This window comes from Oncorhynchus mykiss, chromosome 13, assembly GCF_057628025.1.
Source record: "Oncorhynchus mykiss isolate SJ-2025 chromosome 13, ASM5762802v1, whole genome shotgun sequence".
NCBI classification, from domain to species: Eukaryota; Metazoa; Chordata; class Actinopteri; order Salmoniformes; family Salmonidae; genus Oncorhynchus; species Oncorhynchus mykiss.
In genome coordinates, this window is record NC_143034.1 from 37,692,637 (window position 1) to 37,710,559 (window position 17,923).

Sequence of the window (17,923 nt, forward strand, 5' to 3'; positions counted from 1 at the left end):
ACAAGAAATAGCAAGCATTTTTGAAGCCGTCTGTTTCAGATACAAGTTTTAGGTGTGGTCTTTAACTTTTTTTTTTTCTCTCTTTTTATTTACAAGGTACAAGTCAACAACAGTATTTGGATATGTGTGAACAGAATATGAGCTTATAAATATGAAAATTTAATTGGAAGTTTATAGTGTCCAATTAAACTTAAATGTTGCTTTAAGTCTGTTAAAGTGGCACTACATCTGTGTGAGACAAAACCATAGAGTGGGCATAAAGTTCAAATCTGCGGCAGAAGCTGTCCACCGTCTGGCCTGGATACAATTGTTAAAAGCCCAGTGCAGTCAAAATCCTGATTTCCCTGTGTTTTAAACACACTATGAGGTTGGAATAATACTGTGAAATTGTGAAAATTATGATAATGCCCTTTTAGTGTAAGAGCTGTTTAAAAAGACTGCCTGAAATTTCAGCCTGTTTTGGTGGGGTGGAGTTTTGGCCTGCCTGGTGACATCACCAGGTAGTAAATTAGTTAATAGACCAATAAGAAAGAGTTACACATTTCTCTGCTAATAACAGTTTTCAGTTTTCCCCTCCCCAGTCAGACCACTTCCAGAAAGCCCTAGCAAAATTCTTGCTTGCGAAATTGCTCTTTGCTAAAGAAGCTATTTTTGTTAATTTTTGACCATTTTGTATTGAAAGCAATCACAGTAAGGTACTTTTTTTTTATTGAATCCATGTCACGGTTGTCGTAATAACATTCGGACCGAAGAGCAGCGTGAAATCGGTTCGACATTTTATTAGAAGTGAACCGCACGAAAAAAAACTATAAAGCGCAAACGACACGTGAAGCTATGGAGTGCTCACAGGCAACTACACATAAACAAGATCCCACAAAACACAGTGGGGAAATGGCTGCCTAAATATGATCCCCTATCAGAGACAACGATAAACAGCTGCCTCTGATTGGGAACCATACCAGGCCAACATAGAAATAAAACAACCTAGATTACCCACCCTAGTCACACCCTAACCAAAATAGAGAATAAAAAGGCTCTCTGGTCAGGGCGGGACAATCCAAAACATACAATCTACTTGCAGTGCTCAGCAACTACACCACACCAGTCATCCAATGGACTCCCATTCAGGGCGACATACAGAAGTATCCAGGGTCAATGCCCTGCTCAAGGGAATGTCGACAGATCTCCCACAAGGCCAAACACGGGGACCCGAACCCTCCAAGATCCCCCACAGTTCCCCAATAGCTGCCCCTCAACCATCTGAGACCCCTTCCACAGTCCCCGCCCCCAAGAAAAAAAATTACAACAAATATTTTACAAAAAGCCCTAAGAACCCCCCCACCAATGCACCAACAACCAAGAAAATTGACTAAAGAGAAAAAAGAAAAAGACAAAGGAAAACAGGAAACAACAATGCAAAAAAACAAAGGACATCAAGGACAACTACAATCATAACAGCAAGGCCAACTGTATATGTTTGAGTGCATGTCTGGCACTATTTATGTGTGTGTGTGTATGTGTGTATTTGAATGAGAGTATGTGTATACGCATGTGGACAAACACCTGCATGGCATCAGTCTCAGGCACACTGGCATTAGCTGTAAAAACACTGCCCCTCAGTGTCATTCAAACTGACTTTTTATTAAGTTTTATTTCAACTTTATTTTTCAAACTTTTAGATGATGTTTTCTCAATAATACCATTACCTAATAACTGTGTGACAATGCCGACTAATACACCTGTTGACCTAGAAATTGGTTTGACCTAGAAAGTCTGATGGCAGAACATAAAACATCTTGATAAACTGGCAATGTTGATCAATCATATGAATTTAGATTCTCAGATGACTCTATTTTCTAATCTAGACCAATATCAAAAACAAGGAAGTGGGGAATGTGTTATGTCTGGCTGGCATTCATAAGAGTATACAGGTAGTTCCTCCCATTTTCAGTCCATTTTCTATACTATAAATAGGAATATCCTTTGAGGATGTGTCCATAACATTAGTGCTTACTCCAAGTGAAACTACAAAATGGAGCTGCAGACATGGCTCCTGATGGTCTTTACGTGCTGCTATGCTGTTCCACAAGGTAAGACTGAAATCTTGGAGATGGCCCAAAATACTATCATGAATTGTTGAATAATTACATGTGTTTCAGTAGTACTTACTGTATTTACTATACTAATAGGATTGCAAAATTCCCTGTAAGTTCTACAAATTTTCAAACACTACATTTTGAAAGTTTCCTCCCTTTGCAACTCTAATAACGAATCTTATTCTAATTGTAACAGACATGTCAGGGAAGCAAATCATTTTCCCAGTGAAGTCAAACACCGCCTATGTCAAGATAACCCCTGACATGAACAAAATCTTCTTTGCTGTGACTGTCTGCGTTCGATTTTTCACCGACTACCAGACAAAGGAGCTGACCATTTTCTCATTGGCCACGCCTTCTCATGCTGATGGTTTTGTAATCTTCAGGGGAGATGGGGGAAATTACAGGGTGTACATTGGGGACCAAGGTATCTATTTCTGGGGATTGCCAGACAAAATGAACGAGTGGAACTCTGTTTGTGGGACGTGGGATGCCAGCACAGGATTGACTCAACTGTGGGTGAATGGGAAGCCAAGTGCAAGGAAAGCGCTCCAAGCCGGCAGCTCCATCTCTGGTACTCCCAGTATTATTTTAGGTCAGGACCAAGATGCATACGTTGGTGGGTTTGATGTGTATGACTCCTTTTACGGACATGAGACTGATGTCCACATGTGGGACAGAGTGCTCTCCCCATGTGAGATCCAAAGCTACATGAAGGGGGAGGTGTTATCTCCAGGGAATGTGGTAAACTGGAACGCACTAAAATACACAAGGCATGACTATGTGGTTGTTGAGAGGATGCAGAACCTGACCTGTTAAACATTTGACCTCAAGAATCACAAACAGATCATTTCAAACCATGCTTAGATTTGTATACGATCATGTGTCTGTTATGCGTGGGAATCGTGTGGAACAGATTTCCAAAATTAAAATCACTTGGAGCTGATTTCCTGGTTGTTTTTTCAGTCTTTTATGTCCAACAATGAAAATGAAAAGAAGAAAAGTGTTGGGGGAGGAATAAAACCACCCAGGGGCCAAATTTGGCCTGCGTGCCACCAGCTGGGGAATCCTGCTGTAGGGGGTTGTATCAATTATGTATTAAAACACTAGATTGTTGATTATAAAATTTGATTTGATATGTATTGGCCATTGAGAGACTTTAAAGCCACTGTCCCCCATATGGGTACTTCTCAGGAGCAGTCCTCCATAGGAATGAATGGAATGCTACATTATTTCAATTTAAGGGCAAAATTACATATATTTAAGCATTTATTTGTTGTAGAGTGAACAGTAACATTCGTATTCTCAAAAAATTATACTTTAAGGAAAAACTATTTTTGTTTTGTTTGTTCATATAATACAATTTAAAAGTATGCATTGAGGTGTCTGTTATGTAATATGCTTGACAAAGTGTTGGAGGTGTACAAAAATGGTGACAGTCACTTCAAAATAGCGCCACCTGTCAGTCATCTAGTGTTTATATGCACCATTGGTTTGTATGTGTGCTAGAGCAGATGGAAGTTATGGCTCCCTGCGTGGAGGCCACGTCAAGCAGTGTTCGGAATAAAGAACCAAAAAGGATGTAGCTGTGCCTGCCCACTTATAATGGTTGATATCACAATGCCAAATTACTTTCTCATTTTAATAAAATCTCAATAGTAAATACAATGAAAATGTACAACCACATCTTTATTAATTGTTTGTGTTTCCATGACAGCCTAATTTTTGACACCACAGTAAAGCAGACAGAGGGCTTTTTACTGTATCACCCTTCCTCCAGAAAGGGCAGGTGTAGAAGAGAGCATGTTGATGGGCATGGACAGAGAGTCATAGGATTTATCATGACCATTGTGGTCTGCACACTCCTGACCAGGGGGACCATGCTGTACAGAACTGTCTACCCCTCCAATACCTCCTAAAGCCCCACTGAAGCAGAGTTGGATGGAGTTTGTGATCAACACCCTGGGAGTGGCAGGGTGGATGATGTCCATACTGGCAATTATTCTGTTTCCCCATTACATTGGGGTTGTAGCTTTGGCCATCACCTCCATCACCAGCATCCTTGGGCCAAGTGCACTGAATACCTCAAGTGGAATTTGTCCATAGACAAGGTGACGGTCATTGGCTGGAACATTTCTCATCCTGGCCGGTACCGCTCATCTGATCTTTGTCTTCTTGGTTGCTCTTGATGTAAACTCGAAAGCCAAAAACGTCCAAATCATGTATCATCTTGGTGTTTTTTCTGAATTCAATAGGTGGGCCCCTGTCCTGCTCCTGATAGTAGGGACCATACTCCTGGTTAGAGCAGAACAAGCCAGACTCTGCTATTCACTCAACCTTTCTCTAACAGCTCTGTACAGCGACTGTCATTTGCTGTTACGTAAACAGTGTTGGCAGAGCCATCATCAACATTTATTTAGGGAGTTTCCTCCATATTCCTTGCACATATTTTATTCCTTCATACATTTGTAAACACCAAAAGAGTAGGGACTAGAAAAAGGTAATTGGCTTTCCTGTGGATGTGATGTGAGACAACACCTGGGAAGAGAAGCTCCTGAGGAGACTCAGCAATGAAGGGATATAATTCAGACATGGGTGAAAAAAATGTATATTTCAGCTGTGCTTGATTGAGCTTGCCCTTTACAATGGAACCAATTGAAAGGTCAGTAATTACATACTGGAATTTATATTCAGTATGCAAACAATACATACATACACTGCTCTCTAAATGTTGTCTTATTTACATGTCAACTGATTTATTGATAAATGAATAGATCAATGGCAAATAAATACAGTTTGAACAAAAATTCAAACCAGCGAGTTCGGATACTAGCCCAACGCTCTTAACCGCTAGGATACCTGCCGCATTCAGTTGGGTCTGCCAATTCTCCTGTTGATAAACTCATTGGTCAGATGTGACCACATGATGGCGATGGTGTATAGCCAGAGAGAATAGTCATGCCGGTATTCTTGCAGTCGCTCTCACTCACTTTCAACCTCTGCTCAGTGGTTAGTGAAGGTATCGCACACATGCATACGTGCAGATACACACACACACACACACACACGCGCACACACACACACACACACACGCTGTAATGATGAGACCATACAGCAGTAGACTAAAATTGCACATACAAAACCCACCTTTTTACATAAAAATCTACTTCAGAACTGCAAGGCTAATAGGTAGGTGTCAGTTTTTGTTTTTTAAGACAAAGGTGATATTAACATCTGCAACAACTGACAGATCACTGCAGGTCAGGATGCGTGTTCATTAGGGAACGCAAGGAAAACTTTTAAAACTGTTTTGCAACGGAAAACGAGCATTTCAGTTTCAGTCCATTTTCTTCTGTTTGGTGCCCAATGAACAAGACCCAGTTACCAAGCAATGAGTGCCAGGACACAGAACAGCACCGCAGTCAAAATATACCTGCAATGTGAAAATCACTACCGCAGTTTGCAAAAAATGTGAAAACTTCTATCTTATTCGAGTCAGTGCAGCTCGAGCTATTAATAGCCTTTTTTACTCAACTAAGCCAAACCGGGCCGTGACTAGTTGTACTGTACTGGTCTGGCGTGGTTGCTCATCATCCTAGAATTGTGATGCAAAGGATAATGTGAAAAGAAAGTATCCAAATTAGCGCAGTGCGGTTTGAGTCGGCCCTATAGTGCGCATCAGGCAATAGCCGGACAGTGTCACAACCTCCTGTCGAGGGACATCACGCACAGTCTTTTGTACCTTTTTTTATAACACTGAGAGATCCATCCGATGGAGACCACGACAACCCGTCTGACAGATAAGTACATATGGGTACACTTCTTTCATCACCCCAAAATTCACAACAATATTTTTTTTTGCATTCGGTTCACTTAATACATATTATTTTTCTCCATAGCTCATTTTTACACCGGCATTCTTCACATAATAAAGCCCAAAAATCAATGCAACAAGCAAAAACAGAAACTTGGCAAATAATGATGATTCCTTGCAGTGCAATGACATCACATTCAGGGTCTCTGTGTGTGTTGTGTGTCAACTTTGGATATTATAAGTTTAAAGAAAGCAGACTATTCCAAGTTGGGTTCTTTCATATCTCTCTCCTCTACATCCCACCATCCCTTTTCCTTCCCTCTCTCCCACCATCCATCCCTCTTTCCCCATCTGTCCACAGCAGCAGCGGGTGATGGCAGGACGCTTCTCTCATATTAGCTCAGATCCGACGGCTTGTTCAATTCTACGTTTACTCCCTTTTCTCCTGCACCTATAGGACGGAATAGAGAAGGAGGGTGAGCGGGAGAGTTATACTTTATTCAATTTTATTCAACCCGTTAAGAAAGAATTCAAATGTTATTCATTTTTATTCAACCAGTTAAAAACAAATTCTTATTTCTTATGACTTCATATAAATTATTCTTTCTTCAAATCAAATCAAATTGTATTAGTCACATGCTCCCAATACAACAGGTTCACCTTACAGTGAAATGCTTACTTACAAGCCCCAAACCAACAATGCAGTTGAAAAAATATGAATAAGAATAAGAAATAGAAGGAACAAGTAATTAAAGAGCAGCAGTAAAATAACAATAGCGAGACTACATACAGGGGGTACAGAGTCAATGTGCAGGGTAATATGTTTAGGTACAGTGCCTTGCAAAAGTATTCATCCCCCTTGGTGTTTTTCCTATTTTGCTGCATTACAACCTGTAATTTAAATATATTTTCATGTGCATTTTATGTATTGGACATGCATAAAATAGTCAAAATTGGTGAAGTGAAATGAAAAAAAAAACAGTTGTTTAAAAGAAAACAGGAAAGTGGTGCATGCATATTGATTCACCCCCTTTGCTATGAAGCCCCTAAATAAGATCTGGTGCAACCAATTACCTTCAGACATCACATAATTAGTTAAATAAAGTCCACCTGTGTACAATCTAAGTGTAACATGATCTGTCGAATGATCTCAGTATATATACAGTCGTGGCCAAAAGTTTTGAGAATGACACAAATATAAATTTTTCACTAAGTCTGCTGCCTCAGTTTGTATGATTGCAATTTGCATATACTCCAGAATGTTATGAAGAGTGATCAGATGAATTGCAATTCATTGCAAAGTCCCTCTTTGCCATGCAAATGAACTGAATCGCCAAAAAACATTTCCACTGCATTTCTGCCCTGCCACAAAAGGACCAGCTGACATCATGTCAGTGAGTCTCTCATTAACACAGGTGTGAGTGATGATGAGGACAAGGCTGGAGATCACTCTGTAATGCTGATTGAGTTCGAATAACAGACTGGAAGCTTCAAAAGGAGGATGGTTCTTGGAATCATTGTTCTTCCTCTGTCAACCATGGTTGCCTGGAAGGAAATACGTGCTGTCATCATTGCGTTGCACAAAAAGGGCTTCACAGATATTGCTGCCAGTAAGATTGCACCTAACCATTTATCAGATCATCAAGAACTTCAAGGAGAGCGGTTCAAATGTTGTGAAGAAGGCTTCAGTGCGCCCAAGAAAGTCCAGCAAGCGCCAGGACCGTCTCCTAAAGTTGATTCAGCTGCAGGATTGGAGGCACCACCAGTACAGAGCTTGCTCAGGAATGGCAGCAGGCAGGTGTGAGTGCATCTGCACGCACAGTGAGGCGAATACTTTTGGAGGATGACCTGCTGTCAAGAAGGGCAGCAAAGAAGCCACTTCTCTCCAGGAAAAACATCAGGGACACACTGATATTCTGCAAAAGGTACAGGGATTGGACTGCTGAGGACTGGGGTAAAGTCATTTTCTCTGATCAATTTCCTTTCCGATTGTTTGGGGCATCCGGAAAAAAGCTTGTCTGGAGAAGACAAGGTGAGTGCCTCCATCAGTCGTGTCATGCCAACAGTAAAGCATCCTGAAACCATTCATTTTTTTATTTCACCTTTATTTAACCAGGTAGGCAAGTTGAGAACAAGTTCTCATTTACAATTGCGACCTGGCCAAGATAAAGCAAAGCAGTTCGACACATACAACGACACAGAGTTACACATGGAGTAAAACAAACATACAGTCAATAATACAGTATAAACATGTCTATATACGATGTGAGCAAATGAGGTGAGATAAGGGAGGTAAAGGCAAAAAGGCCATGGTGGCAAAGTAAATACAATATAGCAAGTAAAACACTGGAATGGTAGATTTGCAATGGGAGAATGTGCAAAGTAGAAATAAAAATAATGGGGTGCAAAGGAGCAAAATAAATAAATAAATAAAATACAGTAGGGAAAGAGGTAGTTGTTTGGGCTAAATTATAGGTGGGCTATGTACAGGTGCAGTAATCTGTGAGCTGCTCTGACAGTTGGTGCTTAAAGCTAGTGAGGGAGATAAGTAAGATATGGCAAGGTTATCTTATCTTACTTAAGGCAAAAGTGATAACTAAGTGGCTCAGGGAACAAAACATCAATATTTTGGGTCCATGGCCAGGAAACTCCCCAGACTCCCCAGGCGGGTGAACAAACATAAACCCACAAATTCTGACAAACTACAAGCATTGATTATGCAAGAATGGGCTGCCATTAGTCAGGATGCGGTCCAGAAGTTAATTGACATCATGCCAGGACGGATTGCAGACAGATTCTTGAAAAAGAAGGGTCAACACTGCAAATATTGACTCTTTGCGCTGGAGAGAGCACCTTGCCACAATAAAAGCCTTGGACACTTATGAAATGCTTGTAATTATACTTCAGTATTCCATAGTAACATCTGACAAAAATATCTAAAGACACTGAGGCAGCAGACTTTGTGAAAATTAATATTTGTGTCATTCTCAAAACCTTTGGCCACGACTGTACACCTGTTCTGGAAGGCCCCAGAGGCTTGCAACACCACAAGCAAACGGCACCCTGAAGACAAAGGAGCTCTCCAAACCGGTCAGGGACAAAGTTGTGAAGAAGTACAGATCATTGTTGGGTTATAAAAAAAGATCTGAATCTTTGAACATCCCACCGAGCACCATTAAATCCATTATTTAAAAAAAATGGAAAGAATATGGCACCATAATAATCCTGCCAAGAGAGGGCCGCCCACCAAAACTCACGGACCAGGCAAGGAGGGCATTAATCAGAGGCAACAAAGAGACCAAAGATAACCCTGAAGGAACTACAAAGCTCCACAGTGGAGATTGGAGCATCTGTCCATAGGACCACTTTAAGCAGTACACTTTTAAGCAGTACACTCCAGAGCTGCGCTTTATGGAAGAGTGGCTAGAAAAAGTAATTGCTTAAAGAAAAAAATAGGCACACAAGTTTGGTGTTAGCCAAAACGCATGTGGGAGACTCTCCAAACATATGGAAGGAGGTAGTCTGGTCAGATGAGACTAAAATTGAGCATTTTGGGCATCAAGGAAAACGCTATGTCTAGCGCAAACCCAACACCTCTCATCACCCCGAGAACACCATCCCCACAGTGAAGCATGGTGGTAGCAGCATCGTGCTGTGGGATGTTCTTCATCGGCAGGGCCTGGGAAACTGGTCAGAATTGAAGGATGGTGCAAAATTATTGAAGGAAACCTGTTTCAGTCTTCCAGAGATTTGAGACAGGAACGGAGGTTCACCTTCCAGCAACATTTGAGTGGTTTAAGGGGAAACATTTACATGTCTTGGAATGGCCAAGTCAAAGCCCAGACCTCAATCCAATTGAGAAAGATTGGGGTACACCAGTGGAACCAATCCAACTTGAAGGAGCTGAATAAGTTTTGCCTTGAAGAATGGGCAAAAATCCCAGTGGCTAGTTGTGCCAAACTTATAGAGACATACCCCCAAAGACTTGCAGATGTAATTGTTGCAAAGGGTGGCTCTACAAAGTTGTCACGTATGCTCTCTCTCCAGCGCTCTAGGTCACCATGCTCCCGCACCTAAGCTGGATCGACAGGTTCCCGCGCCTTAGCAGAGGTGAACGCTCCGCTCCTGATACCCGGGATCGTCATCTTGGTCAATGTCATGTGGATGGAGCCGCGCGTCGGGGAGGGGGTGCAGTCACGTGTGCTCCCTCTCCGGCCTCTAGGTCACCGGTCTTCTCGTTATGGCGCACACCTGTCACCATCGTTACGTGTATTATGACACTCACCTGGACTCCATCACCTCCTTGATTACCTGCCACTCCCTTTGGTTCCTTCCCCAGGCGTCATTGTTTCAGTTTCATGTCTTGACTTGCCAAAGGGGGTGAATACTTTCGCAAGCCACTGTAGGTAGAGTTATTAAAGTGACTATGCATAGATAATAACAGAGTATCAGTGGCGTAAAAGAGGGGGTGGGGGGTTGGGCAATGCAAATAGTCAGGGTAGCCATTTAATTAGATGTTCAGGAGTCTTATGGGTTGGGGGTAGAAGCTGTTTAGAAGCCTCTAGGACCTAGACTTGGTGCACCGGTACCCCTTGCCGCAGTGAGGTAGCAAAGAGAACAGTCTATGACTAGGGTGGCTGGAGTCTTTGACAATTTAGGGCCTTCCTTTGACACCACCTGGTATAGAGGTCCTTGATGGTAGGAAGCTTGGCCCCAGTGATGTACTGGGCAGTACGCACAACCCTCTGTAGTGCCTTGCGGTCAGAGGCCGAGCAGTTGCCAGACCAGGCAGTGATGCAACCAGATGATGCAGCTGCAGAACCTTTTGAGGATCTGAGGACCAATGCCAAATATTTTCAGTCTCCTGAGGGGGAATAGGTTTTGTCGTGCCCTCTTCACGACTGTCTTGGTGTGCTTGGACCATGTTAGTTTGTTAGTGATGTGGACACTAAGGAACTTGAAGCTCAATCTGCTCCACTACAGCTCCGTCGATGAGAACGGGGGCATGCTCAGTCCTCCTTTTCCTGTAGTCCACAATCATCTCCTTTGTCTTGATCACGTTGAGGGAGAGGTTGTTGTCCTGGCACCACACGGCTAGGTCTCTGACCTCCTCCCTATAGACTGTCTCGTCGTTGTCGGTGATCAGGCCTACCACTATTGTGTTATCAGCAAACTTAATGATGGTGTTGGAGTCGTGCCTGGCTGTGCAGTCATGAGTGAACAGGGAGCACAGGAGGGGGGGGGGGGGGGGTGAGCACGCACCCGAGGGGCCCCTGTGTTGAGGATCAGCGTGGTGGATGTGTTGTTACCTACCCTTACCACCTGGGGGCAGCCCGTCAGGAAGTCCAGGATCCAGTTGCAGAAGGAGGTGTTTAGTCCAGGGTCCTTAACTTATTGATGAGCTTTGAGGGCACTATGGTGTTGAACGTTGAGCTGTAGTCAATGAATATCATTCTCACATAGGTGTTCCTTTTGTTCAGGTGGGAAAGGACAGTGTGGAGTGCAATAAAGATTGCATCATCTATGGATCTGTTAGGGTGGTATGCAAATTGGAGTGGGTCTAGGGTTTCTGGGATAATGGTGTTGATGTGAGCCATGGTCAGCCTTTCAAAGCTCTTCATGGCTCCAGATGTGAGTGTTACGGGTCGGTAGTCATTCAGGCAGGTTACCTTAGTGTCCTTGGGAACAGAGACTATGGTGGTCTGCTTAAAACAGGTTAGTATTACAGACTCGGACAGGGAGAGGTTGAAAAAGTCAGTGAAGACACTTGCCAGTTGGTGAGTGCATGCTTGCAGTACACGTCCTGGTAATCCATCTGGCCTGTTTAAAGGTCTTACTCGGCTGCGGAGAGAGTGATCACACGGTCATCCGGAACAGCTGATTCTCTAATGCATGTTTCAGTGTTATTTGCCTTGAAGCGAGCATAGAAATAGTTTAGCTCGTCTGGTAGGCTCGTGTCACTGGGCAGCTCTCGGCAGTGCTTCCCTTTATAGTCTGTAATGGTTTGCAAGCCCTGCCACATTAGACGAGCATCAGAGCTGGTGTAGTACCATTCGATCTTAGTTCTGTATTGACGCTTTGCCTGTTTGATGGTTCGTCAGAGGGCATAGCGGAATTTCTTATAAGCTTCCGGGTTAGAGTCCCGCTCATTGAAAGCGGCAGTTCTAGCCTTTAGCTCAGTGCAGATGTTGCCTGTTATCCATGGCTTCGGGTTGGGGTATGTTGGGGTGGTTGGGGTATGTACGGTCACTGTGGGGACGATGTCATCAATGAACTTATTAATGAAGCCAATGACTGATGGAGTGTCGTCCATCGGAAGAACATATGCCAGTCTGTTCTAGCAAAACAGTCCTGTAGCTTAGCATCTGCTTCCTCTAACCACTTTTTATTGACAGAGTCACTGTTGCTTCCTGCTTTAATTTTTGCTTGTAAGCAGGAATCAGGAGGATAGAATTATGGTCAGATTTGCCAAATGGAGGGAGAGGGAGAGCTTTGTACGCGTCTCTGTGTGTGGAGTAAAGGTGCTCTAGAGTTTTTTTCCCTCTGCTTGCACATTTAACATGCTGATAGAAATTTGCTATAACGGATTTAAGATTCACTGCATTAAAGTCCCCGGCCACTAGGATCGCCGCCTCTGGATGAGCGTTTTCCTGTTTGCTTATGGCGGAATACAGTGCATTGAGTGCGGTCTTAGTGCCAGCACCGGACTGTGGTGGTATGTAGACAGCTATGAAAAATACAGATGAAAACTCTCTAGGTAGTTAGTATGGTCTACAGCTTATCACAACATACTCTACCTCAGGCGAGCAGGACCTTAAGACTTCCTTAGATATTGTGCACCAGCTGTTATTTACAAATATGCATAAGCCGCCATCCCTTGTCTTACCAGACATCGCTGTTATATCCTCCCGATACAGCGTACTACCAGCCAGCTAGCTGTATGTTGATAATGTCGTCATTCAGCCACGACTCCGTGAAGCATAAGATATTACAGTTTTTAATGTCCTGTTGGTAGTTTATTCTTCCTTGTAGGTCGTCAATTTTATTTTTGAATGACTGCATGTTAGCTAGTAGAACGGAAAGCAGTGGAGGTTTATTCAATCGCCAATGAATTCTCAGAAGGCAGCCCAACCTCCTTCCTCTTTTTCTCCATCTTCTCTTCACGCAAATGACAGGGATTTGGGCCTGTTCCCAGGAAAGCAGTTTGTCCTTCACGTGGGCTCGTCGGACTTGTTAAAGGAAAAAGCTTCTGCCAGTTCGTGGTGAGTAATCACTGTTCTAATGTCCAGAAGTTATTTTCGGTCATAAGAGATGGTAGCAGCAACATTATGTACAGAATACGTTTAAAAAATCAGTTACAAACAACACAAAAAAACAAACATAAAATATGTTCTTATGAATGTGTTCTTATGATGATCACTTTGACCCTGTATTCATAAAGTCTCTTAGTCTCACATTGCTGATCTAGGATCAAGTGCTGATCTACGATCATTTTATCTTATTTATTATGATCCAAAAGGCAAAACTGATCCTAGATCAGCACTCTTACTTTGAGATGTTTTATGAATACGTGCCCAGGACTCCATCTTACTTGTTAGATATTTCTCCTTGGCCCGAGCTCGTTCATCGGCATCAAAATACCACACTGTTATGGCATACCTGGACAGCGAGTGAGACAACGGAAACAGAGAGGTCAACTAACATACAATTATTTACATAATAGGTATACCTACTAACACCAACACTACCATTTGTCATGGTCCAACTTTTCTAACAGTATTGAGCATTTTCCAATATATTAAAGCTGGATATTGTTGGTGGTGTTGCTTAATGTGGTAACACTGTACAATAATGTCTGTTCATAGATCATGGCATGCATTAACCTAATGTAAACTATGTCACAATTCAGGCTTCAGCCAAGTTCTCAAAATGGCCTGTTGCGGATGCTTTACTTAAATTACATTACAATAAGCAACACAAAACAGGAGGTTTGGGATTGTGATGGAAGACAAGCAGAAAACCCTGGGTCAAAGGTCAGGACTATTGACATTTTTCTCTGGGGTCAAAAGGTCAGAGGTCAAGCTAAGAGATCACCCTACCTGGTGTAGTATGCCGGCTGCACCTCATGGGGGTTCCGCCGGTCCGACCAGAAGAAGAGCAGGCGGTCGAACTTGGGTTCGATGTCGACGAACTGCGCCTTGGCCTCTGGGAAAATCCTCAGGATTCCTCCGTGTTTCTATGTGACAATACAAGTCATGTGTGACATCAATACATTATCCAAATAATGAATTCATTCATTCAGAAATTAAGTCAAAATTTAATAAAAATGTATTCTCCCATTTCGATTTGTCAAATAACATAGAACCAATCCCCGCATAAAACAGTAAAATGTGTGAATAGAAAGAAAAATCACATCGAATAAGAAGCTTTAAAAACATCTACTGTTCTGGGCATCGAAACATAACTTTTTTCAAAATACTCGCTGCAGCAAGGTACATTGTTAATATGACAAGCTTTCGCAGGGAAACCAAGCACAGGGGCATTGTCATGCTGAAACAGGAAAGGGCATTCCCCAAACTGAATCGTCTGGAATGTCATTGCATGCTGTAGTAATAAGATTTCCTTTCACTGGAACTAAGGGGCCTAGCCCAAACAATGAAAAACAGCCCAAACCATTATTCCTCCACCACACAACTTTACAATTGGCACTATGCATTAGGGCATCTGCCAAATCCAGATTTGTCCTTGGACTGCTAGATGGTGAAGTGTGATTCATCACTCCAGAGAACGCGTTTCCACTGCTCTAGAGTTCAATGGCGAGCTCTACACCACTCCAGCTGACACTTGGCATTGGTGATCTTAGGCTTGTGTGCGGCTGCTCAGCCATGGAAACCCATTCCATGAAGCTCCCGACAAACAGGTATTGTGCTGACATTGCTTCCAGAGGCAGTTTGGAACTCAGTAGTGAGCGTTGCAGGCGATTTTTACGCGCAACACGCTTCAGCACTCGGCTGTTCCATTCTGTGAGCTTGTGTGGCCTACCACTTCGTGGCTGAGCTTATGTTGCTCCTAGACTTTTCCACTTCAGAATAACAGCACTTACAGTTGACCGGGGTAGCTCTAGCAAGGCAGAAATTTTACAAACTAACTTGTTGGAAAGGTGGCATCCTATGACGGTGCCACTTTGAAAGTCACTGAGCTCTTCAGTACGGGCCATTCTACTGCCAATGTTGGTCTATGGAAATTGCATGGCTGTGTGCTCAAATTTATACACCTGTTAGCAACATTGTGGCTTAAATAGCTGGATCCACTAATTTGAAGGGGTGCACATACTTCTGCCCATGTAGTGTATGACGTGACCCTGACTGCATAAAAAAAGTGATGTGAGGTTTGGGAGCCAAACAGGGTTGTATTTTGGTTCAAACCATTTGTACCAGATTCACCTTCAGTTGAAGCTAAATGAGGAAGTATGTGTGTTTGTTGCTATTTACTTCATGCAGATAAGTGTGGTTTGGTGTACACACATGACAAGGAAAACAAACAAGAGGAGCAATCACGTCCACCTCTTCCCAAATGCCACATACAAAGCTGTTACCATGTGAAGTGTTTCCTGGGAGTTGGGTTAGTGTGAGTTAAGAGGAAAATTAGTTACACCAATATAACAAACACAATAACACACACGCCAAAATGCACATTATAAACTGGGTGGTTCGAGCCCTTAATACTGATTGGCTGACAGCCGTGGTATATCAGACCGTATACCAGGCATGACAAAACATGCATTTTGACTGCTCTAATTACATTGGTAACCAGTTTATAATAGCTATAATGAACCTCTTGGCTTTGTGATATATGGCCAATATACCACGGCTAAGAGCTGTGTCCAGGCACTTTGCGTTGCGTTGTACATAAGAACAGCCCTTGGCTGCGGTATATCGGCCATATATCACACCTCCTCGTAACACACACATCCCAACACATGATCCTGACACACACATACAAATAAATGCATGCAAACACACATAGGTACACACAGCAGCACATGCATCCCTACACACACACACACACACACACACACACCCCTTGAAACACGCAGGAAAGGAATGTTAAGGGTGCGAAAATGTTAAAAGGAGAATGGCTTTTTCATGTGGGGGGCTACCCTGTTGCAAAAACATGACTCATAACTGCAGGTTTGCGTGAACTGCTTGGGGGCCGGTGTGTGACAGGTATGTGTGAGGGGTGTGTCCATGGGTGGGGTGTGTGTGTGTTTGCATGTGACTACTAGGGGGCCGATGTGTGTGTGCAGTGTGTAAAGAAGACGGGGTCTGTTGACCTTCAAACATGCATGTTTCCCCCCAGCTTCTCCGGGGGATCAAGTTATCCGTTCACCTCCTAAATGAGGCTGGGGAATGATGAAGAACTGGTGGGTATGAGAGAGTACTAACTAGAGTTCTTAACCCTACATCATAAGTATAAAATAACTTAAAGGGAACGTATTGCTCTATGGAGTGATTTTCGTGGCAACAGAAATTTAATCTGATCTCAATCATTTTGAAATGATTCAACATGATTAAATTCAGAATCAATTTCTGTTGGCTCTAATATCACTCCATAGTGCCAAGTGGATACACTTGCCGTCCCAAAGCATGACAGCATTGAATCCAAGATTGCGTAGCAGTGGGATGTTTTGATTTTTCTTGTCCCGTCCCTTGTATATATACAGTGCCTTGCGAAAGTATTCGGCCCCCTTGAACTTTGCGACTTTTTGCCACATTTCAGGCTTCAAACATCAATATATAAAACTGTATTTTTTTGTGAAGAATCAACAACAAGTGGGACACAATCATGAAGTGGAACGACATTTATTGGATATTTCAAACTTTTTTAACAAATCAAAAACTGAAAAATTGGGCGTGCAAAATTATTCAGCCCCTTTACTTTCAGTGCAGCAAACTCTCTCCAGAAGTTCAGTGAGGATCTCTGAACGATCCAATGTTGACCTAAATGACTAATGATGATAAATACAATCCACCTGTGTGTAATCAAGTCTCCGTATAAATGCACCTGCACTGTGATAGTCTCAGAAGTCCGTTAAAAGCGCAGAGAGCATCATGAAGAACAAGGAACACACCAGGCAGGTCCGAGATACTGTTGTGAAGAAGTTTAAAGCCGGATTTGGATACAAAAAGATTTCCCAAGCTTTAAACATCCCAAGGAGCACTGTGCAAGCGATAATATTGAAATGGAAGGAGTATCAGACCACTGCAAATCTACCAAGACCTGGCCGTCCCTCTAAACTTTCAGCTCATACAAGGAGAAGACTGATCAGAGATGCAGCCAAGAGGCCCATGATCACTCTGGATGAACTGCAGAGATCTACAGCTGAGGTGGGAGACTCTGTCCATAGGACAACAATCAGTCGTGTATTGCACAAATCTGGCCTTTATGGAAGAGTGGCAAGAAGAAAGCCATTTCTTAAAGATATCCATAAAAAGTGTTGTTTAAAGTTTGCCACAAGCCACCTGGGAGACACACCAAACATGTGGAAGAAGGTGCTCTGGTCAGATGAAAAGCAAAATTGAACTTTTTGGCAACAATGCAAAACGTTATGTTTGGCGTAAAAGCAACACAGCTCATCACACCGAACACACCATCCCCACTGTCAAACATGGTGGTGGCAGCATCATGGCCTGCTTTTCTTCAGCAGGGACAGGGAAGATGGTTAAAATTGATGGGAAGATGGATGGAGCCAAATACAGGACCATTCTGGAAGAAAACCTGATGGAGTCTGCAAAAGACCTGAGACTGGGACGAAGATTTGTCTTCCAACAAGACAATGATCCAAAACATAAAGCAAAATCTACAATGGAATGGTTCAAAAATAAACATATCCAGGTGTTAGAATGGCCAAGTCAAAGTCCAGACCTGAATCTAATCGAGAATCTGTGGAAAGAACTGAAAACTGCTGTTCACAAATGCTCTCCATCCAACCTCACTGAGCTCGAGCTGTTTT

The 17,923-nt window shown here is 42.8% G+C and overlaps 2 protein-coding genes and 1 long non-coding RNA gene across 8 annotated transcripts in view; 1 reads left to right on the forward strand and 2 right to left on the reverse strand.

Annotated features, from left to right (window-relative positions):
* LOC149978871 (uncharacterized) overlaps window positions 1-17,923 on the reverse strand; it is a 277,954-nt gene that overhangs the window by 211,110 nt on the left and 48,921 nt on the right. The gene's annotated exons all lie outside the window — the stretch shown is intronic.
* LOC110486062 (C-reactive protein) lies at window positions 1,964-3,042 on the forward strand. Its single transcript, XM_021557381.3, has 2 exons — window positions 1,964-2,090; window positions 2,293-3,042. The coding sequence occupies exons 1-2, from the start codon at window positions 2,033-2,035 to the stop codon at window positions 2,913-2,915; spliced, it is 681 nt and encodes a 226-aa protein (XP_021413056.1). The 5' UTR covers window positions 1,964-2,032; the 3' UTR covers window positions 2,916-3,042.
* The window catches only part of LOC110486061 (egl nine homolog 1), a 41,175-nt gene continuing 27,940 nt past the window's right edge, over window positions 4,689-17,923 (reverse strand). For 3 of the 6 annotated variants that reach the window (XM_021557379.3, XM_090196112.1, XM_090196110.1), the window contains exons 3-5: window positions 14,010-14,146; window positions 13,502-13,569; window positions 4,689-6,361 (exon numbers count right to left, since the gene is read on the reverse strand). In XM_021557379.3, coding sequence (XP_021413054.3) covers window positions 6,306-6,361; window positions 13,502-13,569; window positions 14,010-14,146 — 261 coding nt within the window. In that variant the 3' untranslated portion in view covers window positions 4,689-6,305. Of the gene's footprint in view, window positions 6,362-13,459; window positions 13,570-14,009; window positions 14,147-17,923 lie in introns of all 6 variants that reach the window. The other 3 variants (XM_090196108.1, XM_090196111.1, XM_090196109.1) reach the window with 1 other exon arrangement.